At 34.6% G+C, this 24815-nt stretch overlaps 3 protein-coding genes and 1 non-coding gene across 6 annotated transcripts; 1 reads left to right on the forward strand and 3 right to left on the reverse strand.

The window, feature by feature from the left end:
• Positions 1 to 6320: 6320 nt before the first annotated feature.
• LOC118028476 (serine/threonine-protein kinase BSK7) lies at positions 6321 to 12044 on the forward strand. 3 transcript variants are annotated; one of them, XM_073408221.1, is made up of 11 exons: positions 6321 to 6723; positions 7368 to 7533; positions 7610 to 7830; positions 7961 to 8096; positions 8505 to 8638; positions 8726 to 8831; positions 9050 to 9135; positions 9483 to 9671; positions 10110 to 10262; positions 10882 to 10992; positions 11269 to 12044. In XM_073408221.1, exons 2-11 carry the CDS (start codon positions 7452 to 7454, stop codon positions 11512 to 11514), a joined length of 1464 nt encoding a protein of 487 aa, XP_073264322.1. In that variant the 5' UTR covers positions 6321 to 6723; positions 7368 to 7451; the 3' UTR covers positions 11515 to 12044. The 3 variants fall into 3 exon arrangements, with proteins under 3 accessions (XP_073264322.1, XP_073264321.1, XP_034887958.1); XM_073408220.1 differs by having other exon boundaries at positions 6322 to 6723; positions 6834 to 7533; XM_035032067.2 differs by having other exon boundaries at positions 6322 to 6723; positions 7280 to 7533.
• An 828-nt stretch (positions 12045 to 12872) lies between these two features.
• TRNAC-GCA (transfer RNA cysteine (anticodon GCA)) lies at positions 12873 to 12944 on the reverse strand. Its single transcript has one exon. It is a non-coding gene; the product is annotated as a tRNA-Cys (tRNA).
• A 478-nt stretch (positions 12945 to 13422) lies between these two features.
• On the reverse strand, positions 13423 to 16490 carry LOC118028477 (tubulin beta-7 chain). Its single transcript, XM_073408059.1, has 3 exons — positions 14740 to 16490; positions 14354 to 14623; positions 13423 to 14275 (listed from the first exon to the last, which is right to left on the reverse strand). Exons 1-3 carry the CDS (start codon positions 15131 to 15133, stop codon positions 13605 to 13607), a joined length of 1335 nt encoding a protein of 444 aa, XP_073264160.1. The 5' UTR covers positions 15134 to 16490; the 3' UTR covers positions 13423 to 13604.
• Positions 16491 to 16629: 139 nt separating this feature from the next.
• LOC118028475 (glutamate--cysteine ligase, chloroplastic) lies at positions 16630 to 24492 on the reverse strand. Its single transcript, XM_035032065.2, has 16 exons — positions 24274 to 24492; positions 23095 to 23434; positions 22433 to 22583; positions 22122 to 22229; positions 21525 to 21617; positions 20319 to 20402; positions 20090 to 20158; positions 19943 to 20013; positions 19791 to 19859; positions 19181 to 19274; positions 18962 to 19051; positions 18790 to 18870; positions 18211 to 18303; positions 17562 to 17642; positions 17033 to 17102; positions 16630 to 16923 (listed from the first exon to the last, which is right to left on the reverse strand). Exons 2-16 carry the CDS (start codon positions 23430 to 23432, stop codon positions 16835 to 16837), a joined length of 1581 nt encoding a protein of 526 aa, XP_034887956.1. The 5' UTR covers positions 23433 to 23434; positions 24274 to 24492; the 3' UTR covers positions 16630 to 16834.
• Positions 24493 to 24815: the final 323 nt, after the last annotated feature.

The following is a 24815-nucleotide window of genomic DNA, read 5'->3' on the forward strand; positions in this document are numbered from 1 at the left end:
TAAATCTATTAACTACTATCATCATCGTATTCATCTCTTCTAATTTAGAGAGTTTTTCAATAAAATCCATGATAATATAATTTCAAATTCCTTATAGAACTAATAGAGGTTATAAAAACTTAAGGTTGGCTACCATTTCTAACTTGGCTTGTTTATAAACATCACATTCCTTGACAATCTTTTCTACCATTTTTTTCATCAAAGGCCAATAAAATAAGATCTCTAATATCTTGTAAGAATTTTGTATTCTTGCATTACCTTCAATGTATGAATCATAAGTCACATTTACTAACCTATTCCTTAAACATTTGTATGCTTCAATTACAATCTTGATCTTGAATCTTAAAATTCTTTTTATAAAGGTATAATTAGGCCAATTGTTTATATTGATAATCTTTTCATCAATGATATCTTGTATTGAAGTATCATTCCTATAAGTTTCATGTGCCTCTTTATACCAAGTTAGCATTAATACAGTGATCGCTTCTAGTCTACCATAACTTGTAACTTTACATTTATCTTTATTTTCAATCGTTGATCTTTCTATATCATTCCTCCTAGATAATACATCTACTGTCATATTTTTCTTTTCCATTCTTTATCAAATTTGATACATGGTCCTATTAGCTTAATTAGTTATTTCTTCTATATCAATGTATGAATTTTTTATTTTAAAAGATATTTTAAACTCTCATGATTTGTTTAAGTTATAAACTAACCATGCTCCAAATAATGCCTCCATCTTTCTACTTCCATCAAGATTACCATATACTCTTAAGCATTAGCCTCTAATACAAAAACTCTATAAAAGTTGGGCAATGCTAGCATTAATGTTGCACACAAGGCTTTTTTAAGTATGTCAAAGCTTCATAGGCCTTGTTATTCCAAGCAAAATTGCTCTTCATCAACAAATAAGTCAATGGTTTGTTGATTATCCCAAACCCTTTCATGAATTTTCTGTAATATCCTATTAAACCCAAAAACCTTCTCAATTATTTAATTATATGAGGCATTGATCATTCTTTCACAACTTTTTATTTCTTTGAATCGATAACTACTCTCTTATTTGAAATGATATTCCCTATGTATTCCATTTTCCTTTCATGGAAAGAACATTTAATGAGTGTTTAAGAATGCAATAACTTTTTCTTTTCGATCATGTTTTACTAGAAAAAGCCTTAAATTGAAGCTTTTTAAAAGTGTTTTTTGATGATTTTGATGTCATGATGTCAATAATAAAAAAGATTTGAAAAAAATCATTTTGAAGCATTTTCAAACAAAAAATACTTTTGAAAAACACCTAGCACCATAATACCAAACATACACTTAGACTTTTTTTGTAAAGAGTTGGTTATTTCTCAATTGCTCTAGTCCCAACTTAAGATGATTTAGATGTCATTCTAGGGTAGAATTATATATCAAAATATCATAAAAATTACCAATATAAATTTTTTTAAAAAGGATTTCAATACTATGTTCATTAATACTTGAAATGTTGTTAGAGCATTTGTTAACTCAAATGGCATTACCTTGAATTTATAATGTCCATAATGAGTCTTGAATGTTGTTTTCATAACATTATCTTCTAAAATCCTCACTTGATGATATTTTGACCTCAAATCCAACTTAAGCCATATAGTTTATCCAACAAGTCATCGATCAATGGAATTGAAAACTTATTCATGATAGTTATATTGCTTAACTGCCTGTAATCAACATAGAATCTTTAAGTATTGCTCTTCTTATTGACCAATAGTACTAAAAAGGTAAATGGACTGTAATTGTGTTAGATAATTATATTTTACAATGTTTATTTTACAAGCTTCTTTATCTCTTAGTTATGCATAAAGGAGTTTTTGTAGGGCTTTATATTTGACTAAAAAATAATATTTTTGGATTTTAAATCATTTATTTTTTACAAATATCTATTTTTATTGCTACACAATTAAATAAAAAAATTAAGAATTTATTCATATAATGAGATCAAATACCTACATGTGCATCTATGCTTTGCTTCTTACCATGAAGATCAACTTTCGGCTTTAACTGTTAATTAGCATTAATAATTCTTTCTACAATTTATCATTTATTATATATCTTCATAACATAACAAATTAATTGTACACTTTTTTTATTTTCACATGAAACCTGTTCATGAGTGAATAAACAGAATCAACAATATCCGCATTTCAATTCACCGCACCAAAACACGGGAATTAAGCTGCAGAGATTTGCGGAGTTTTGAATTAGAAACTTTAAACAAAGACAGCAGTAGATTTGAAATGCTGTCACGAAGTTTGTGGCTAAAGCCTCTTGTCTTTTCTTGATTCAACATTCCAGTTGGACAGTGAAACTTTTAGCACCTCCATGTATTCTTGTTTTTATGATTTGTAGGTCAATGACCCAACAACCAGCAGCTAGCTAGCTTTGATAATGGCAGTCAGGCATGATTACATAGCTGGAATGAAGATGATGATGAAAATAGAAGAGAGATAGTACTGATGGGACTCATGGGAGGTTAAAGCATCTTAATTAGGGTTCCTGAGATTGGCTTGATCTTGTTCCCTTCATGTTTGATTAGCTAATGATTATCGCCAAGCAAAATTCTCAGTCTCGCGAAAAGATGGGTGCAGAAAAGCTTGTGATATTTTAGGTGATTAGAGTGTGTTAGGCAGTGTGGTAGCGGTTGCTTTTCAAATAATTTTTCGTGCTGAAATGTATGCCAATAATGTTTTTTTTTATTTTTTAAAAATTATTTTTGATATCAGCACATCAAAACAATCTAAAAAATACAAACTGTATTAAATTTTAGTAAAAAAAAACCTTTTGATTTTTTTGAGAACAACGTTCCAAACGCTATCTTAATCCAAATCTTTTTAGATAAAATGAATAGGATGTATTGTTCATTTTATATTAAGAGTCACTTGAACAATGACTCAAGATCTTTACTTAATAAAAAAAAATTAAAAATAAATAAGATATATTTTTTAATTTTATTTTATGAAATGAAAATTGTCTTCGCTTAACCAGAAAAATTCCAAATATAAAGTGAAGATTGCTCCATACCTTATTTAACATATATCTATAAAAAATAATAATAAAATATTTCTTAAATATTTTAATAGGTTTCATTTTACGCCAGATTCCATTCATCTTATGCGGCTTGGATAGGATGCTTTTATGTGCTTGGCCTTTGACGACGTTGATAAAGTGAAGTAAAAAAAAATTGTGTAATGACATTTGTAAATATTTTTTTTGGTCAAAGTGAAATATATATTTATATAATGCATTCTTGAATTATCTACCCCAATTAAAAATTGTTCCGGGCATGAGATGTATTATTTAAATAAGTATTTAAAAATATAGTTGTATCTGCATTTTAAAAAAAAAATTATTTTTTATTAAAAATTAATTTTTTATATGTTTTGGATCGTTTTGATACATTGATCTTAAAAATAATTTTTTTTAAAAAAAAAAAAAATTATTTTAATACATTTTGGTATGAAAACACTTTAAAAAACAACTGTAACTACACTCCCAAATAAACTCTAAATTACCAAGAATCAACTTCGACTCAAAAGTCCACATTAAACAGCTAGATATTTCGTTGTTATGGCCCTATGGGTCAATAATTTTATGCTACGCTACTGTATTTTAGTATTTCTTCTTTGTAGTTGGTGAAGTCTTGAGCAAACCAAGGATTCTGAAGTACCTTTCACAACTGGTTTATAAGCCTAATTGGGGGTTGAAGACGAATAACTTGATCAGCTAGCGATCCATGATCTCTTGGAAAAATCAAGTTTTTTATATATAGTTTAGGAACCTCTTATGCTAAATTTAGCACAGATAGAATTAATGAGAACGTTGTCTTGAAAACTCTGTATAAAAATTAATAAATAAAATGATAAATATTGCAGGAGAATATTCTTCTATGATGAATGCTTGTGTGTAAAAGGAGTTTGAAAACCAATGTGGTGGGCCCACGCTAAACTAACCCAATCCCACCATGATTGGGTGGGTTTGAGGGTGGTGAATCTCTCATTTAAAAAAAAAAAAAATGAGTTCAAATCACCAACTCAGTGGCTTTAACTAGCCTAACCTAAATCCATTATTTTTATGGTTTGGGTTTGTATTGGAAGAATTTAAGACTTGTTTAAAATTGTGCTGAAGGTGATGATTAAAAATATTTGTTTTTGAAATATATTAAAATAATATTTTTATATTTTTTAAAAATTATTTTTAACATTAGTATATGAAAATTATCTGAAAATATAAAAAAAAAGTTTAAAATTTTTAAAAACACAATCTAGTAGACTCTAGCCCTATAAGTTCGAGGGTCGTGAGTTTCTTGGAATTAGGATGATGCTGTCCTAATCCAAATCCTTAATCAAGGGTGATTTGGGAGAAAGCTTTCTCATGATTATGTTTGTCGGTACTCAATGCTTTAATAAAATGAAAATTGAACAATTTAGGCAGTAATCCACTTCCCTGTCAACAACTATGATTAATCGGGCAAGTAATCTCATGGCAAATGCATTTACAATTAAGTTGAGGTAATCTCTCTCTCGCTCTCTGGTGCTTACATCTTCTTTTTAAAATTATTTAAAAAAAAATCCCATTTATTAAATAATGGATAAATTCTATAGATCAATGGCTGAAAGATTTGAAAATTGATATTGGAAAGTCTTTGGGGTAAGATCAATACTATTCTTATACTAATACCTTACTTTTATAAAGAAAAGTTGGCTGTGGAAGCATTATCCAATGCAACCTAAAGAGTTAAATTTCCACTTTAGAATGTTCCATTTCTAGACCTACTGCTTGTATAAATGACATTCACATGTATAAATATTGATGACACATTCACCATGAAGCACCCCAATGCTAATTGAAATATTTATGTTGCTTCAATTCTACATGTATGCTTGTTAATGTCCATCTTTATTTCTTATAGTGTTGTGGTAATCTTCGAAGCTCTGATTGCTTGAAAATTAAACGACAAAACCATGGCTGAAAAATGGTGCTATATTTGAATAGCATCCACGAGGAAGTCAAGAATACAGAGCCCTCTTGTTTCTTCAATAATGGCATTCTATTAATTTGTAACCCATCTTCTTCTTCTCCTGCTGTAATTATGAAAGCTTTGCCATTTGCTATGGATTCATGGAGAGGAGATGGCACATTTGGGATGATGATCATTAAGTTTTTCTCCATGATTTATTCATTTCGTTGATAAGCACAAGCAACCTAGATATTTATTAGTTCAGAAACTGAATTTAGCAACATTAGCCGTGATACATGGCAGTATGCTTCTTCCATGAATTGAATTGAATTCAATTAGAGTTAAATAGTTAAATAAATTGTTATATTTGTAACTCTTTTAATATAGTAGTTTGAGTTTCAAATGGAATTCAGTTTATAAAAAAGTTTATAAAAAGAGGTTTAAAAAAGTGAATAAGATGAGATACCATCTTATTTGCTAAAATAATTTCTTGTGATTTTTTTTAAAAAAATACTCATATGTTAACATAAACCCTATTTTTCTTTGTCTGTTGTATAAACCTCTTTCTCTTCTTTCAGAAAATCCCTGGAAGTACAATATCACTTATTTCTCTACTTGTCATCTATCCATTGTTATCATGAAGTATGTTATTAATCTTTACTTCTTCTTTTTTTTTTGTGTTTTTAAATTATTTTTTAATGTGTTGATGTTAAAAATAAATTTTAAAAAATAAATATAATTATTTTGATATATTTTTAAAACAAAACTTCAAAAAAACAAAGGTTACAACCGTCACAAACACCACCCCAATCAAAACAAGGTTATAACAATTATAGTCATCTTGTAATTGCATATCATAAATGAATCATGAAACTAACGATAAAAACAAAAACAAAAGGATAACAAGAAAAGGAATGGCCGTATCTCTTTTGTTGAAGGTCCCATGTTTTTTTGGTTAGTGATGTTTTGAGACAAGTCCCACTTTTATAGTTGATGGAAAACAGAAACTATTCCCACCAAAACTAGTATTTCTCTGTCTCTCTTTTTCCGTAACCTAGCAACTTAAGTTACTTAACAACCCAACATGTTAGAGACTGTTCAAGGAACCACAGTTAAAAGTGATTTCTCTCAACAAAACTTTATGAATTTCTTACAAGTTTATTATTTCCAAAATCTGAATATATGATCTCCTATAGCTGATCTGATTAACAGTACAGGTGGGCAGATTTACTCGAAGAAAAATGAGAAAAGTGAGTGTCATGTCGGTGGAAATTAAGAAAAAAATATAGATAGATAATAAAAACAAGACAAGACAATAACACATCCAAAAACACCCAGCAAAGACAGAGAAACCTCTCACACAGATCTCTATATCACCCCTTGGCCCCCTCCCTCTCTCTATAAATATATACTAAACTAAGTATATAGTAGTCTTAAATAAAAATTTGATATATTAATCCAAATCTCTAAGCCCTCAAAATTCTTATTCTCTTGCATAGAAAGAAAGAAAGGAACTGAAGGATCTCTCTCGGATTCAGAAACTCAAAAAAAAAATTAAACCCAACTTCACAAAAAGCCAAGTTCCATCTATTTTCTTGCATTGCCAAACACAAACTACAAAAAACACACATAAACCTTGTAATAAAAAGACCCCCTTCTTGTTTTCTTTTCTCTTGAAATTTGTTAAAGCTCAAGTCTTCTATTCACTTCCCTCGACTCAGGTTCAAGACTCTCTCTTTTGTTTTCTTTCTTTGTGTTTTTTGTGTGAAGTTTTGTGGGTTCGATTTAATTTTTTTTTTTGTAATAAAGTGAACCACTTGAGCTGATGCAGGGATAGAGAGAGAGAGTGAGTAAGTGAGAGGTGAAGTTTTGTTGGCTTGATTGTTGGTGGACTACAGGGCTTTTCTTTCCTTTTTTTTTATGATTTTCTTTGTTTGGTTGTTCAGATAGCTTAGGAAAAAGAAATAAATCTGCATCTAGAAATCGCTGTTTTTTGCTTACCTTTTTGCATCACTTTTGTGGGAGTTTAGATTCATAGGGAAAAGAAGGGTTTGTACTTGAAGAAAATGATGTTTTTTTTATAAGTATTAGGATTTGCTCTTTTTATATATTTATTTAGAGAACTGATGATGTGACAATACAAGATTCTTATTTTGATTTTTGTAGCTTTGGGTTGTTGTAGAATCAAATGTTTGAATAGTACTGTAATTGCCATTGGTTAATTGGGTTGTTCTAAAAAAAAGTATTTGAGGGCAAATTTTTCTATTCTTATTGCAGTGAGGATTGCAGTTTTTTTTTATATACACACACACACGATTGCCATTGAGATATTGTAAAATTTGAAGAAATGCTATGTCTACTGAAGATAATGGAGTGTTTGAGCTAGAGAAAAATTGGGCCTTAAAGATTTGATTTAGTTAGTCCTTTGCTTTCAAATTGTGGTATTGGGATGGGCTGCGAGTGTTCAAAGCTTACTAAGTGTTGTTGGAGCTCTGGCTATAATGGATCAGTTCCCGAGGACCGCAATGAGGGTAAGTGAAATGGGTGGTTTTTGTTAGTTTATTTATTTGGTGTCATTTTGATCATTGGTTTGTTCGGTCTTTGTAGTTAATGAAGAGAAGAGTGAACTTGATGATTTGCCTGCATTCCGTGAATACAACATCGAAACCCTAAGGATGGCGACATCAGGGTTTTCTGTAGAAAATATAGTTTCTGAACATGGGGAAAAGGCTCCAAATGTGGTTTATAAGGGGAAGCTTGAGAATCAGAGGAGGGTTGCTGTGAAACGGTTTAATAGATCAGCTTGGCCTGATGCCAGGCAGTTTTTGGTAAGTGAAGTATATTGTTTCTCTTTACCAAATACCATGTTCACAGAAGTCATGCCTTTTCTATCTACTGTATACAACTGCCACTAGCATGATAATGCTGTCCCTTAACTGCAATGTTCTATGAATTTAGGAAGAAGCAAGAGCTGTCGGTCAGCTCCGGAACCATAGGTTGGCAAATTTAGTTGGCTGTTGTGGTAAAGGGGATGAGAGGTTACTTGTTGCAGAGTTTATGCCCAATGATACATTAGCCAAACACTTATTCCATTGTAAGTCTCTCTCTGGTGCCCATTCGTTTGCTTTAGCATCTAGTGGATATTGTCAGCTTCTTTCTTCTATTTCCAAGCTCGCATTATGTATTCCTTCATATTGAGCAATTAGCATGCCTATTATTGGAAATTTATGTCTCTTTGTGTGTGCATGTAGTAGATTATGGAGGAAATGCAGCACCTTTCTGTTATATCATTATTCCTGGTTACAAACAAGAAATTTCCTACTGTTACAGATTTTGCAACGCAAAAGATTCACTCTTGTTTTTGTCACCATTACTTTTGCTTGAGCTCCTGGCTGTGTGTTCGGAATTAATACACCTAACAACAATACCAGGGAGCAGCCTTGTTGTTTAATTTCTCTTTTTTTTTCCTTACAAATCAATGCTGGCCCTATGGTTTCTACAGGGGAATCACAACCAATGAAATGGGCAATGCGTCTTAGAGTGGCTCTACATCTTGCACAAGCTCTAGAATATTGTACCAGCAAGGGACGTGCTCTGTACCATGATCTGAATGCTTATAGAATTGTCTTTGATGATGTAAGTATGTCATTATCTTTTAATGTGTTCCGTATCAATGTTAGGATTTAACAGAGTTCATGTTCATCTTATCATTCTATTTATTAGGAGGGCAACCCTAGACTTTCATGCTTTGGTCTGATGAAGAACAGGAGAGATGGAAAAAGTTACAGTACAAACTTGGCATTTACTCCTCCTGAGTATCTGAGGACGGGTATCTAATTCTATGAAACAAGCTAAATGTTATTGCGCATCTAATCTTCACCCTGATCTTTGTACACATGGCATGTGGAATTGTTGTTTCAATTTAATCCTATTAAAGTTCTTAACACGATTTATGCTCGTCGAATATTTGCCTAATCAGCTATCATGATCATGGTTTCTTGATTATTTTATCTCCTTTATAACTTCAATTATTCATTCATTCTGTAGGAAGGGTAATACCAGAAAGTGTAATTTATAGCTTTGGCACCCTTTTGCTGGACCTTCTTAGTGGGAAACATATTCCTCCCAGCCATGTAAGTTCCGTCCTCAATAGGATTATTTTGATACTGAAATATCAAGCATCTGCTGGTGAGTTTTATTGTAAATTTCTTCATTTATTACGCTGTGCATCCCAAAAGCTCCATCTTCTCACTGGAATCACAAAATAATCTGGGACCGTTGCCTGGGATAAAAGCTGTGGCTGCAGCGACTATACATAGTTATTCTGTTATTCTTTTTTTTTCTTAATAGATTTCCATACATTCCTGAAATATTTGAACAATAAAGTAAAATTTATTTTTACTGTGTTGTCTTTATCCATCACAACATTTGGAGTATCACATCATTGGCATCTAATATTTTGGTTCAAAACTTATTTCAGGCACTGGACTTGATAAGGGACAGAAATATTCAAATGCTGACAGATTCTTGCTTGGAAGGCCAGTTTACAAATGATGATGGAACTGAGTTGGTGCGGTTAGCTTCACGTTGTTTACAATATGAGCCCCGGGAGCGACCAAATTCAAAGTCTTTAGTTGCTGCTTTGATTCCTCTTCAGAAGGATACCGAGGTTGGTTGCTATTCACTTACTCTCAAGTATCTGGGAATTTATTCTTTTTAAGCCCTTGAGTTTCTCAAACAAATCCTACCACATACAGCAACTTCATTTTACTCAAAGCAATTAAAAATAAAATAAAATGAGCAAATTTCTTAGTCATAAATGAGTATTCAATTACATGACCTGATATCTGGAAATATGGTATTTGGTCAAAATAATGCTTCTTGTCGGGCCCAGCAACATGCAGTTCTTTTCAGATTTGCTTTGGTGGTCCTATTAACACTTTTTTTGGAACGTCTGTTTTCTGACCTATTGCTTTGAGTTTTGATGCTGATCTCATGGAACTTTTACAAACTATAATAGGCTATACGCCTTTGTCTTCCTGGTGAGAATTAAAAGGTTTGAATCACTCCATGCTTCAAAGGAATTATTTAGTAAACTGTTTTGCAGGTTCCTTCTCATGAATTGATGGGGATACAAGATGGTGCTGCAGCATTACCTCTTTCACCACTTGGCGAGGCTTGTTTAAGAATGGATTTGACTGCCATACATGAGATTTTAGAAAAGCTTGGGTATAAAGATGACGAGGGTACAGCTACTGAGGTTTGTTTCTGATATAGTAAAATGGAACAATGGAATGCTATTAATGCAATCATCTGAGCATTTATTATCAGTTTCTTTAATTAGAGATTCAAAGATTCTGGTTTTTGTTGTGTCAGATCATGGTTTTTCCTATAGTTCTGCCAAAGAAAATCTTGATTTTCACTTTTGCTATGCTAAATCCATGGAATTAAAATTTAAGTAATTGACAAATCATTCTAGCTTCAAGGTTTTGCTACACTAGCATCATTTTGACCTTAACATTTGAATACTTTACTTCTGATTTTAGCATGGCAATATTACAAGAATGTACTGGGTCTTGATATTTCTTGATTGGTTCTTGTTATTGGCTTGATGCTCAGTTTCCCCATTAGCATTTATTTAGTTAGTGTCTATGTACTTGTATGCTCATGTTTGTATATTTTCGCCACTTTTTCCCTATAGGTTTTATGTGATGCTAGGGAAAACTCATTTGATTCTTTACTCCCACCGAGTGTACTCATCCTGTGTTTTCATCTCCTTTATTTGATGCATGTCATTGATTTCTTACATATGCCTGACTGGTTCAGCTGTAACATTGCTTCCTATGATCTGCTTATGTTTTTTTCTTACTGTCATGTAGCTCTCATTCCAGATGTGGACCAACCAAAAGCAGGAAACATTAAATACGAAGAAGGGAGATGTTGCTTTCCAGCAGAAAGATTTTCTAGCTGCCACTGAATTCTATTCCCAGGTTAATTTGTTTCTGTTTTTTCTTAATAACCTTTGAGATTGGTTGAAGTGAATTAAATAAGTGATTTTATTAAAGTGGAGAATGTAAGGATAGGGGGGCGTCAGCGAATTTAATTGTAAATTAGAAAAGAAGTCTATCATTACAGAACAATGAGATCTTAATGTTAGGATTCTTTTGTAGGGTTAATGTATTTCTGTATCCAATCAAATGTTCCACATTGTTCTATTGGTTATCATCAAAATTTCCAAATTGGGCTCACAGTTTATCAATTTGCAGTTCATTGATGTTGGAAGCATGGTTTCCCCAACCGTTCATGCACGCAGAAGTCTATCCTACCTCATGACCAACTTGCCCCAGGAGGCCCTAAATGATGCACTGCAAGCCCAGGCAATATCCCCTATTTGGCATATTGCATCTTATTTACAAGCAGTAGCTCTTTTTGTGCTGGGAAGGGAGAACGAAGCACAAGCAGCTCTAAAAGAGGGATCAACTCTTGAAAATAAAAGGAGCACAAATGCCTGATAGTACAAGGACAGGGGTCAAAGTAAATCTCTTCTTTTCCTTAAGACGACCACCAATGGTGAACACAAGCTTAATTTCAAGTCAGAATGATCCAGGGCTTTTTTGAGTTTTGACCTCACAGCAAAAAAAAAAAAAAAATGGCTGTAAATTGCCTCAATCTTCTGCATGCATTGATTGGTTGTCATCTTGAAGAATTATTTTGGAACATTATTTGATGAGTTAGGTTTGGTCAGTTTGCTGGGTGTTTTCCATATTAGTCACTCATGCAGATATGAAGGATACTCTTGCTTCTGCTGCTGACCATTTCCAATACAGAAATCTTGAGGAATAATTAAGACATTCTTGAGACAGATTACATGTTTGTAGAGGGAATCAACTGCTGTTTCAAATTGCTTTTGGAGGGTGAATAGAAAATGTTATTGCAATCCATGTAATTTATGTACAGTGTCATTGGTTGTGGCTGCATAAGCAGAGGTGGAATTGGTGTTCATTTATGTTAAAGTTTTTTAATCAAATATTTTTGCTTTTCAGCCATGTCTTTTTATTGTGTCGGTGGGATTTTCGTTGTGCAAGCGCAAGCTTGCATTTGTGGTGCAGGTGGAGTGTTTAAATTGGTCTCGAAGCCCTGCAAAATTCCCAGGAGCAGTAATAAAAATCTGTCAAATGAGCAGTAGAGGATAGCATCATTCACTCGTATTTTTAGATAAATTGATTTGATATATTGATATTAAAAATAAAATTTAAAAAATAAGAAAATAAATCTGTCAGATGTGCATGAAGCAACAGCGTCAAGAGGCGTCAATGCTTGGTAAACACCATTCTCTTCAACAACCTAACCTGGGTTCCATATGTCCACTTGTCCCCTTTAATTTCGGCACTGGCCCTTGAAATCTTAGCTATCTAATATGACATTATTGGTTTCAACATTAATTTTGCTAGTCGACGAAAAGCCACTCTTGATGCCGACATTTTTTTTATTTTTTATTTTTTGTTAATAATATTGAAAGAACTTTTGCACCATGTAAACATTAGCCATCATCTTCCCCGCCTGTGTTTTCCTTGTTGTGTCATGGGAGGAGGAGGAGGAGGTGTATCACATTGCAATGAGCCGGTGGGGTTAATACCAGACTAGCTATCCCTGGCCCATAAAAGAATAGCTGACTAGGAACCCTGATTCGCCATAAGAAAAGTTGGAGATTTGGGAGCCAACCTTCTCCCGGGCTCACCTCCTCCGGTGTGGCGGTGTGTATGGGGTGAGTTTGGGTTAAAGTGGTCTAATAATTGTTCATCTGTAGAGAGAAATAAAACCGATTGAAAGGAGGAAGCTTAGAAAAAGAAAATGTCAGGAATATTAAAAGAGGGCCCAACCGGGTTCGAACCGGTGACCTCTTGATCTGCAGTCAAATGCTCTACCACTGAGCTATGGACCCAAGCTGCTTTCATAGCTCAATAATTTAATACTAATAGTTTAAATTAACATTTGCTTTTATTTTCCCTTTAAGAGCAAACAGCCCTTCGTGACTATTTGGTTGGCGAACCAAGGAGATTGCGCTAAAAAATTTATTTTTAATATTAATATATTTTAAAAAATTAAAAATATAAAAAAAAACAGTTTAAAAATAATAAAATAGCGATTCAACAAACAGGTCTTTCGTATCATTGTATTTTATTTTGTGAAATTACATATAAACACCTATCTCATTTGAAAAGTAGTAATTTCCATGTATTTTTTAGATTTTAAAGAGAGGAAAGATGATTTTATTTAAAATTCCTTCTCAAATCACAATTAGAGTTGAGATTTTTGAAAAGATAATTTTGATAATATTAATATTATATAAATAAAAATTACTAATAGGAAATGATAACCAATCCTTATTAAAGAAGAAGAAGAAGAAGAAGAAGAAGCAATAATACAATTTTTGTACTCAACAATTATACATAGTAATATTCACAATATCACAATTATTCAAACATGACCTCATGATTGACCACCAAAACAATAAACATAAATTAACTCCGTACAAAGAAAAAAAAACATCATTATTACAGCCATAACCATAGCCAAACAACAACCTGATCAAATAGCCCCTTTAGTTCTCCATTGCCTCTTCTTCATCATACTCGTCGTCATTATCCGCAGCGGCGTCTTGATATTGTTGATACTCGGAAACCAAATCATTCATGTTACTTTCAGCCTCAGTAAACTCCATTTCATCCATTCCTTCCCCAGTGTACCAATGCAAAAATGCCTTTCTCCTAAACATGACTGTAAATTGTTCCGAAACACGTCTAAACATTTCCTGGATAGAGGTAGAATTTCCCATGAATGTTGATGACATTGCTAGCCCAGTTGGTGGAATGTCACAAACACTTGACTTCACATTATTAGGAATCCACTCAACAAAATATGACGAGTTCTTGTTTTGCACATTTATCATTTGTTCATCAACTTCCTTGGTACTCATCTTGCCTCGGAACATAGCTGAGGCAGTTAAGTACCTACCATGCCGAGGGTCAGCTGCACACATCATGTTTTTAGCATCCCACATTTGTTGTGTCAGCTCAGGGATGGTTAAGGCTCGGTACTGTTGCGAGCCACGGGATGTTAATGGTGCAAAACCAACCATGAAGAAATGGAGACGCGGGAAGGGGATTAGGTTCACGGCCAGCTTTCGAAGATCGGAGTTCAATTGACCAGGGAATCGAAGGCAGCATGTCACTCCACTCATGGTTGTTGAGATAAGATGGTTAAGGTCACCAACTGTAACACATGCGCATACATTGATATTAGAGAATCAACAATATGTTATATCAGAGCACAATTGGGGCGTAGACTTACAGCTTGGATTGGTGAGCTTGAGAGTACGAAAGCAGATATCGTAGAGAGCTTCGTTGTCAAGGACCATGCACTCATCAGCATTTTCAACCAGTTGGTGTACAGAGAGGGTGGCATTGTAAGGCTCAACCACTGTATCAGAAACCTTAGGAGAGGGAAATACTGAGAAAGTTAGCATCATCCTATCGGGGTATTCTTCCCTGATCTTTGATATAAGCAGAGTCCCCATTCCTGATCCAGTTCCACCTCCCAAAGAATGACAGATTTGGAAGCCTAATCACATCACCAATAATTAATTCAAGAAACTAAAGTTAATGTGCCAAGAAATGATTGCATGGACTAAACTGAACACAATTTTACCTACAAATGCGAGGATGTGGAAGTTATACCTTGTAAGCAATCACAATTCTCAGCCTCTTTTCGAACAACATCAAGAACAGAATCGATCAGCTCAGCTCCTTCAGTGTAATGTCCCTTAGCCCAGTTATTTCCAGCTCCATTTTGGCCGAAAACAAAATTGTCAGGCCTAAAGATTTTCCCATAAGGACCAGTCCTCAAGCTGTCCATGGTCCCTGGCTCAAGGTCCATTAGGACAGCCCTAGGCACATAGCGGCCACCACTAGCTTCATTGTAGTAAACATTGACCCTCTCAAGTTGAACGTGAGAGTTGCCAGTGTAATTCCCCGTCGGATCAATCCCATGTTCATCACACACAACCTCCCAGAACTTGCCACCAATCTGGTTACCACATTGACCAGCTTGAATATGGAGGATTTCTCTCATCTTGATTAATAATTAACAATGGTAATGTTAAGAAGGGAAATGTAGAGAAAAAGAGGAGAGGAGAGCGATGGAGAATGGAGATGTGAAGGGCTTTTGTAGGTGCAAGGAAGGATAGGATTTTAAGAGGGTGACTTTGATATTATTTTAGCCAATCAGAAAGCGAGGATTGTAGAGAAAATATTTAATGATATCGTGTGTGTGTGTCCATGTTAGGAGGGGAACATGTCAATAACTCCAACAATGAGTTGTGAGCTGGAATCGATGAGGAAATAACAAGTTGCATTATAGGCTTCCCTGTCATCAATCTGTCTCTTCTTGAACAAGTATTCTTTCTGGCCCTCCTCCGAACCCCTCCTCGAGGACTAGCTGGCTTCTTGATGCTGGAATCCTATGCTCAGCCCTCCTCCTATAATATGATATATGATTTTTCCCTTTCACCCAATGAGATCATATGTGGATGCCTATCTACAACCTGTTTGTTGCTGTGCTTGGACTGCATTTAAAATTATCAAACACATGTACAAATACACAATCTCATTGCAAAGGGTTTGGGGAAAAAACCACAATGAGCCAAAAGAAAAAAAAAGGTGAATTAGTAAATGTCCCCCCCACTGGCTTTGCATACAATCCATCAAACCTGAAGACATGATAGGCATGCCAATTAGCTTAATAGATCTCACTCCCACTTGCAGGCTAATTGATAGGGAAAACGATAGCTTACATGAGATAAGATTTGAAAATGTTCAGAGATGTGCTTCTAAAAACTCTACTGTTATAGCATCGTTATCGAGTCATTCAACACCTAATCAAGAGTGGTAGGGATAACGAGCAGTCCCCATCTAAATTATCACCCTAGTACGTTTGCCTGTTCCCTGCACAACAATCTCACACCTCTCAATCCAGCCAGGTGCACTTGACATAACCCCCTCCAAATCTCTGCCTTGGTTGGATACACCGAACAGATAAAATGTATATACCAAGTAATTATCCAAGTATATGATAAGAGGCAGCTAAAAAACAGGAGAAACTAAACAAAACAATTGCATGGATAGCTACCATATAAAATGTTAACGTGGTGGGGTATCTATCTCTAGTGGGTATCGGAAGCACATGGTACCTGAGGGCAGCCACATGGCTCGGTCATGAGAGGTGACCTGAGACACAGCAATATCACATTAGATTTTAGCGATTCAGTGTGGAAACCCTGGTTAAGCGAGTGGCAATGAATTAATTACCTCCTAGAAGAGCATGGCATTGAAGGTTTGATGTTATTCACATTTCCATCACCAACCTTCACAATCCAATTTGCATATTGTGATCAGTGAAAACATGGTTAATTTGTGAAAATGGAATCGATCAACCATATGGGTTAACCATTTTCATCAAGGATGATCACAATGATGATGCATGACACAAGGCGAACAACTTAACCATAAATGCTTGTGAAAAGCATACAGTTAGTTTGTTATTACTCTGGAAGTCAAAAAAGTATTCACTCGCTCCAAACTATCCGGGTGTATTCAATGAGAGTTTCACGAGAATCCTCGTACCAAGGATTTACATTGAAATTTATTCAGCATAAGACAAACTATCAGTAACAGTAGGTAAAAATAGTTCAGAACATGAACAAGGCTTACACCCAAAGTAATCAGAGAGTACATAGCAGGACACTGCTGCAGTGCTACAAAAACCTAATTCACCTCAGTAAAGTAGCTCTTCAAAAACAGGATCTATAGACTGCCCCCACTTTCCATGGTAAAGTTCCAAAAGCTTCTCTGCTGGTGTTATGCCTGCCATAAGATCATTAATATTCGTGACCATCAAGAAACAAATTATGCAGGTTAACTTTAGACTAAGTACTGGGAAACATGCAAAAACACATAGATATTACTAAGTTACCTGTGCTAGCCACCTCAGCCACTGCGTTCAAGAAACCAACTTCCTTGAAGCCTCTCCTTTCTAAGCCATCCTGAAGAAGAAGTGATTGTTTTGAGAACAACGTTTTACTAAAGTTGAACTGACTCGGGACGTCCCAGAGATAAGTACAAGTCCAAGAAGAAGTCCAGACACAACTAACAACCCTTTTGATGAAAACAAGCATAGCTTTTTATGATCGGGCTGAAATTTTGTAAGTGCAGTCTCCAAGCCAAGTTTTATAAGGGGGTCAGCATTTTAGGATTTATTTCCTAGTTAGGTTACAAAATTTTATTTGGTTTAAGTTTCCTTACTTGCGTCAGTTTTAGCTCCTATTTAAACAAACATTATGTGTTATTTTTCATAAAAGATTGATTATTCGGATTATTGATATTCAGACTTTAGGGCTTGAAGAACCCTAGGTTTTATCTTTTGCTATATGCTGCTTCATGAACAAAAGCATATTGCAGTTTGACTTAAACAACTAACATTATTGGGGAAGGGGGGGAGTTACCTTAGCTAGCTTTAGAACTTCTTCAGCAACGTGTCTCAACAGCCCATCCCGGAATGGTGTCTTTAGACCTGTCTTTGGAACCTACAAACAAGATGATATCAGATGCACTGTCATGACTACGAAAGACATGCAGGCTGCACTCTGTGGTAGGATAAAATTAAATAACAAGCAAGACCTATCCTAATTAATACCACATATGCTCATCTATATACAATGCCATGACAGCTATCAAAACACAAACCTATGCCTCTAGCAATGTCAGGTTTCATGAACGGGCCTCATGAATATTGCGAAAACATGAACAAAATTTTCGTCAAAGTTAGAAATTTTCATTGTCCTCAGCAAAGTTTGAGATTTTCGTTGTCCATTAGATCACCATATTGTGGACCCTTCTATGGCAGCTTAAACATATCCCAACGGAAGAAATGCCAACAGGAAACACAACCCACCCAAGACTGTTTTTACAATTGGACTACACAGGGTAATGGTCTTTTGCCTAAATTTAGTTTTCAGCGTGACATCTTAAAAGAAAACATAACAGCTAGAACAAGATTGACTTAACTCAAAAAATCAATTCTGTGAATCTTGTTTGAGGCATTTTATGACTTGAAAGGAGATTGACTTATTATAGGTTGTAAAAGTGTGTTACCTTATTCCTTAACATTTGTCTTTCTTCAGAAGTCCATTCAGCTGTCATGTCTAGAACACTTTGAAGTGAGTCTTCATCGTATAACAGCCCTACCTGACATTTGAAAAAAAAATATCAACATGAAAACAGTGTCAAACTACAAGATGACAAAAGCAATAAAACATGTTATGGGTACCAGATTGATATCTTCAAGTTACACATCCCTGCTAATGTAACTGTTCTAGGATTCTATCATATTCTTTATAGCAATGATCATTCCATCTAAAACATTTGGGGAAAAAAAAATCAGCATGAGCTGATATTGTTTAAATGGGGAAACATCCTCTATTCAAGAAGAATACCGAACTGTTGAAAACAGTGCCAAACTACAAGATGACAAAGCAATGAAACATGCTATGGATACAAGGTTGATATCTTCAAGTTACACATCCTTGCTACTGTAAGCGTTCTAGGATTCTATCAAATTCTTTATAGCAATGTTCATTCCATCTAAAAATTTCGCTTGAGTCACATCAGAAATATACAAATCATGCAATCAAAAAAAGGGAAAAAACAAAAGGGATCAAAGGGGCCAACTACCCAAAATGCTGGCAATGCACATAACCTCCTCCAAGGCCCTCCATCAGCACCCCTCATCTCTAAGTATCTCTTCAACCTGACCTGAATGAGATGAGTAAGCAATATGCTTTGAATGAGTCAGGATCAGAACACAGTATCTTTAGCAAAAGAACCAAAATGAAAATAATTTAACCTCGGGAAATATTGTTGTCAAATGGTTTTCCCAGTCATTAAGAGTAGGCAATTCACCAGGAATGCATGGAAGTCTTCCTGCCAAAAAGTCCTGCAAAATTATAAAATGTCCATTACTTCTTGAGAAATTAGTACACCTTATCATCCCATGATATTCCTGAAAAGCTGGTGCAAATATCAAAGGCAATAAATTACAAGACTATTAAGGATAGATAGAAACCCGGAATGACATTCCTGTACAGTCAATATACTTCTTTTTCCGATACACGAAATACATTGGAACATCGAGAGCATAATCAACATACCGCTCAAACCTGCAAAGGGAAAAATAAAACAAAATTGTCATCATGTAATCAACTTTGTACACCAAGTGCTTGTCCACTTGTTTATGCAAGTATTCATGCAAGCATTATGAACTTAAGCTTTCAAACATACATGTAGCATGTATTTGAATGCAGGAATGGGTATATTCCACATGTTTATTTACACCTGATCTGCAAACTGATAAAAGAAACAGGATTGATGCTGCCCATCTTGAATCTTTTTAACTCAGTAGTCGGAAGTCATGATGGCTCCTCTTAATCATAAACAAACTAGCAAGGAGTGAATCTATACATATCATTAGATCTATGTTTACACAAACAATGATCATATGTGCTCATAATTGAAGCGATCTAGGTTCCTGTACATCACAATGTTCAGAATAACAAAAAGCTTGAAAAATATAGATTATGTAGTTGGATTTCCAAATCCACCCACCCTCCACCACCCCAACCCTAAAATTATTATCTTAAATGTTATTTTCCTATCAAATAACAAGTTAAACTTACCCAAAGTTGTCATCAAAAACAAATGGAAGCATCCCAGCACGGTTGTTGTCAGTATCAGTCCAGATATGGCTGCTCAGGTAAAGAAAAGTCACTGAAAGCCCATGGGAAACAAATTTCATATCAAGTACAACAGTACAATTACGTTTAGAAACCTTCTCTTGCTGAGATAGCCATTTGGTTTTCCATCAGTGAAAGGTGAGTTTGCAAATAGAGCTGTTGCTATCTGTTTATTTTCAAAAAATAAGAAATCAGAAAATTTTGCAGTGAAAAAAAGAAAGGAATATAGAAAAGTTTCTCACCGGCTGCAAAGCAAGGCCAGCACGAAATTTTCTTATCATGTCAGCCTCGGAACTGAAGTCCAGGTTAACCTATTGAAAGTCAATTTTTAATATAAATAAAAGTTATCAATATACATTAGGAGAAAAATTCGCTAAATACAAAAAAGGAAGTTTAAGCTACAAAATTAGCCACCGGGCAAAATTTTGCTTCAAAATGACTAAACCATTGAAAAAGCAAATTTCATCTGACCTGAACAGTGCAAGTCCTAAACATCATATCAAGTCCTAGCGAGCCAACTTTGGGCATGTAATTCCTCATGATATCATATCTTCCCTGAGACAAAATACATGTCAGTAGACATGCAATTAAAATTTACAAAGACAACCATGATTATACATAGCACAAAAAAAAGGAAGGAAGGAAGGAGAAGTATTAAAAAAGGGATTAATTGAAAGGCCTGCTACTGCAGGGATAATAAACATATATTAAATATCACTGATGGTGTGTCACAGACCCACATGATAGATTGGAAAGGATCCTTTGACAAATCCAATACTTAACACAGTCCGCAAATTTCTAGAGGCTCTTTCCTCTTGACATGAACATTTAAATCAGTCTACATATGCAACTTTTGATAGCTTATAACAAGAAAATACTAGGGGGGGTGTAGTTGGCTGAATAGTCAGCTTAAAGCCACAAAACTAAACAATTCTCGAGAGATTGGCATAGATATGTGAAAGCTCAGAGACGCAATCTGCCATATTTAACAAAGAAGGAAGCATTTGTAGCATTTTGTGAAGGAAGGAAAAATCCAGGGGTTGCCCTGCCCCTCCCCCGTGCTACTACAGCATATTAGGTTCTGTTGTTTAGAAAATTTTAATTTAATCCCTGAAAAATATAACTGTTTTCCCTTGAAAGCCTTTTTCATCAATAATTTTAACCCTCCAAAGATAGAAAATTAGCTTTCCTTATTAGAAGATGACCCATTTGGTCCTCTTTTCTTACAAAATTTTAGTTTGAATCCTTAAAGACGTTTGATTTATTTTGTGTCCTACAAAAGATAATGAGTTGACATATCTAAGTTTTTTTTTTCCTCTACTTTTTCATAGGGAAAGGAATTTTCACCCCCTCCCCCCTATCTCAATAGTCCTAGATCCATCCCTGCTATGAAGGTTCGACATAGAAAAGGCAAACAGTAAACCAATGAAACAAAATAAAAACCATGAATATAAATCCATATGATCATAATTTTATTTATTCCATCCCTTTTGTTAATGACGCAAAAACTCACTTAAAAATTTTATAAGGGCACATTTGTCTTATATGAAAAGCATGTTCAAGCTAATTCTGTGACAACTATTACCTTTTACTTTCCTCAATTATCCATTTTATATTTCCATCTAAGTTAATTAGATAAAAAAAAAAAAAGAGTATAAATTGATTGAATAATTATACCTTGGGCATAATAGGTATGTCTTTGAGTGCCCATTTAGGCTGGAAGCCAATTCCTAAGAATCCAGTTCCCATTTCCTCTGCAACGGCTTTCACCTGGAGAAATTAACATAAGTCGAGCTCAATAGGATGTATTGTGTGTGTGTGGGCGTTTCATTAGGCATTTGAAAATAAGTACCGCCAGGCACATCATATTCATTCATACAATAATAAAATTATAATGCCAACAATTAATAGAATCCAAGTCAAGATCGACCCAAAATTAATTCGAGAAAGTTATAAGATAAACATAAAGAGTTGATGTAAAGGAATGAAAAATTCTAGAGAGAAAAGGATTTGAAGCATAAAAATGAGTAATCTGATCCGATATGTTTTGGCCGGTGAACTGGAATCAGGCAGACCACCAAACTATGCAAATATACCTTTTTTTGGCAACACAAGAAGAAAAACATATTTTTTTATGGAAACAGATCATTTAGATGTTTCTCAGACGTCGTTTGGAAAAAAGACACTTGTCCTATACCACAACAAACCTAGAAGTTGAATTAACCTCAACACAAGTCATGCAAATGCTAAAAAAGTATAACGATCTCAATTTACCTGATAAAGGTGTGAATTAACTTCTGCACAAGTTTGATGCAAAGTTTCTACAGGTGCTCCACTGAGCTCAAACTGACCACCAGGCTCTAATGATATGCTTTGCTTCCCCTGGGCACAACAATTAAAAGCACATAATCAACAACTCAGGTGCCGTTTGAGAAAGCAGCACAAAGAATTCCAGTGTAAGAGATGCATCTAGCTTGTATATAAACAGTAGAAAAGAAGTCCAGAACAAAGTATATGATATGCATAAGAATGAGATGCAATTAGCTATGGAAAAGCAATGAAGATAAACATGATGACCATTTTACCTGTTGAAGTCCTATGATAGTGTCACCTTCCATTATTTTGTCCCAGTCAAATCTCTCAGCAATACCATGAAGCAACTCTGCAATTTGCTCATATTTCATAGGGCGCAAAGTTCCAATCTCAAAACCAAACTTCTCATGTTCTGTACCTATTCTGCAAAAGTAACACATGTAAACAAGCAAATACCTTGGGTACAAGTTAAACAACAAATCAAATATAAAGACCCCAATAGAATTGAGTATCAATGAAAACAAAACGAAATGGGATATAAACGAGGTTGTTAGCAAGGAAGAAGGAAGAACTCTTCTTTAACAGAAGGTGCTTGGACTTACAACTTGAAAAGCATACGAAGCACTACAGTATGAGATAGACTAGTCAGAAGGGTACAAGCACAACAAAACCTTCCTACTATATGTTCGATCATAATTAACCTTTGGTAGATACAAACATGATTTGTGTCAGAGTATTTGAATTGCAAGAATTCAGGAACCACTATGATTTGCAGAATTTAGGAACGGTGGAATGGGCCAAAGAAGAGTCTTTTATCCATATGCATGATTTTAACAATATACCATTTTTCCTCGGGGATGCAATCGGTGACAAGGTCTCCAGCAAGAAGACGATACCACCCTAATCCAACTATGATCAGGAACTGAAAATTTACCTCCAATTTTCCTTAGGCTTGCAACCAGAGGCAAGGTATCTAATAAGATCCTCTTTTGTTAGTGGTTCTGTGGCAACGACAGCATCTTCTGTAGGAGGGCTTGCGGCGACAACAAATTGATGCCCTCTTTTCATTCCTATGGACGGACTCTCTGAACTCAGAATCTTAGGTGTCTTGCTAAAATTACATGATAATGAAGAGAATCTGGCGGGTGTTTCCTTCAGCTTAGATGCATCAATGTTACTAGCCATACCAATAACCACATTTTGTGCAGTTTTACAGCGGCTTATATCAGTAGGTATACAGTATGATGGACCAGCCTGGGAAACCAGCGTCATGCCTGCAACAACCCACATCCATCCTTTCAATTACAACTTATAAAGTCAAAACGAATAGGAATCAAGCATCCAGAGAGAAAATTATGAACACAAACACATTACATGTAAACCAACTGTAAAACATCGGGAAATTTAGCTATACAGAACTTATTCAGCCAGACTCAAAGTGCATTGCAGCTCCAAAATAAATTCACTCACGTTGTTTCACATGGTCTTCAAGGTAACATCTATGCACCTTCTAAATTTTAGCCATTGCAGGTCATATTGGAACCAAAAATAAAGACATATCTCATAGTAATACATTCAATAGTTTCACATAATGCCCGTTTTCAACTTCACCACTTATATTTTCAGTAACCAAAACACAAAAAAGTTCATGAGCGTACTTCCAATAAGTTTACATGATACGATACACTTATTTTGAAAACTTTGCTGTCCATTTGAAATTCACATACATATTCAATATTCAAAAATCAGAAAACGCTCGAGGCATCTACTTCACTGCATATCATCTCAGGATAAAAGGAACCCAGATTAGCTTATCCAACTAAATATCAATAACAAAATCCCTTCACGTAAATCAGAAACGAAACAAAAAGGAGAATTTTGGCATAAAAAAATAAAATCCTCCACTTCTCCTTAGTTTCACAATACCCAATTCACCATTCAACAAACACAATAGTCATTGATTCCCATTACATTTCTAACACTATATTAGAAAAACAATAAAACAAAAAAGGTTTTCGCGACAAAAGACCAGTAACACGATCAAGGCATCAAATGAACCAAAAAAAACCTTATAAAAGAATGCTCTTGTTCACATAAAAGACAGAATTTTTACCTTGAAGAGCAAGAGAAAACAAAAGGAATTCTAGGGTTCGCAGTGATTAGATTAAAGTAATAATAGTTGCAGGTTTTGATGGATTGAAGAGTATCAAAAAGGATAAATTTTTGAGAGAGCGATAGCTAAGAAAGGAGAGAGCTTTTGCTGGGTTGGTTTTGCGGTGAAAGTGAAGAGACGAGAAGATTATAAATAAGTGCGGCACTGCAGGGCTGCATATTGCATTGCTTAATTGCTTTTATGGTCCACTTTATCTGGGCGTCTAACACGTCGGCACTTTTATAGATTCTCCAAGCATATGCAAAATACCTTAGTTAATGTGTAAACTAGTTTTAAAATATTTCTTAACTGATACAATGGTACATACATCTTAGTAGTTCGTACGTCTTCACTGTATTGCGAGGAAACAAGGAAGAAAAGTTCAAATTTTAGTTAATTTTTTGGAAAAAATAGTTGTTTTGAAAAAAAATTCAATTAGGAGATTTTTTTATTAACGTATCTCTTGTTTACCTCATGGAATACAGGATTTTTAACTATAATTA

Source organism: Populus alba, chromosome 3 (genome assembly GCF_005239225.2).
Source record: "Populus alba chromosome 3, ASM523922v2, whole genome shotgun sequence".
In the NCBI taxonomy this organism is placed as follows: Eukaryota; Viridiplantae; Streptophyta; class Magnoliopsida; order Malpighiales; family Salicaceae; genus Populus; species Populus alba.

Coding starts and splice junctions, on each gene's coding strand:
- LOC118028476 (XM_073408221.1), top strand. CDS start 7,452: ATGGGCTGCGAGTGTTCAAAGCTTACTAAGTGTTGTTGGAGCTCTGGC. Junction 9,136..9,482: donor AACATATTCCTCCCAGCCAT/GTAAGTTCCGTC, acceptor AACTTATTTCAG/GCACTGGACTTGATAAGGGA. Junction 10,993..11,268: donor CCACTGAATTCTATTCCCAG/GTTAATTTGTTT, acceptor ATCAATTTGCAG/TTCATTGATGTTGGAAGCAT.
- LOC118028477 (XM_073408059.1), bottom strand. CDS start 15,133: ATGAGAGAAATCCTCCATATTCAAGCTGGTCAATGTGGTAACCAGATT. Junction 14,624..14,739: donor GAATTGTGATTGCTTACAAG/GTATAACTTCCA, acceptor TGATGTGATTAG/GCTTCCAAATCTGTCATTCT. Junction 14,276..14,353: donor CAAGCTCACCAATCCAAGCT/GTAAGTCTACGC, acceptor CATGTGTTACAG/TTGGTGACCTTAACCATCTT.
- LOC118028475 (XM_035032065.2), bottom strand. CDS start 23,432: ATGACGCTGGTTTCCCAGGCTGGTCCATCATACTGTATACCTACTGAT. Junction 20,403..21,524: donor ACATACCTATTATGCCCAAG/GTATAATTATTC, acceptor ATTTTGTCTCAG/GGAAGATATGATATCATGAG. Junction 16,924..17,032: donor GGCTGAGGTGGCTAGCACAG/GTAACTTAGTAA, acceptor ATCTTATGGCAG/GCATAACACCAGCAGAGAAG.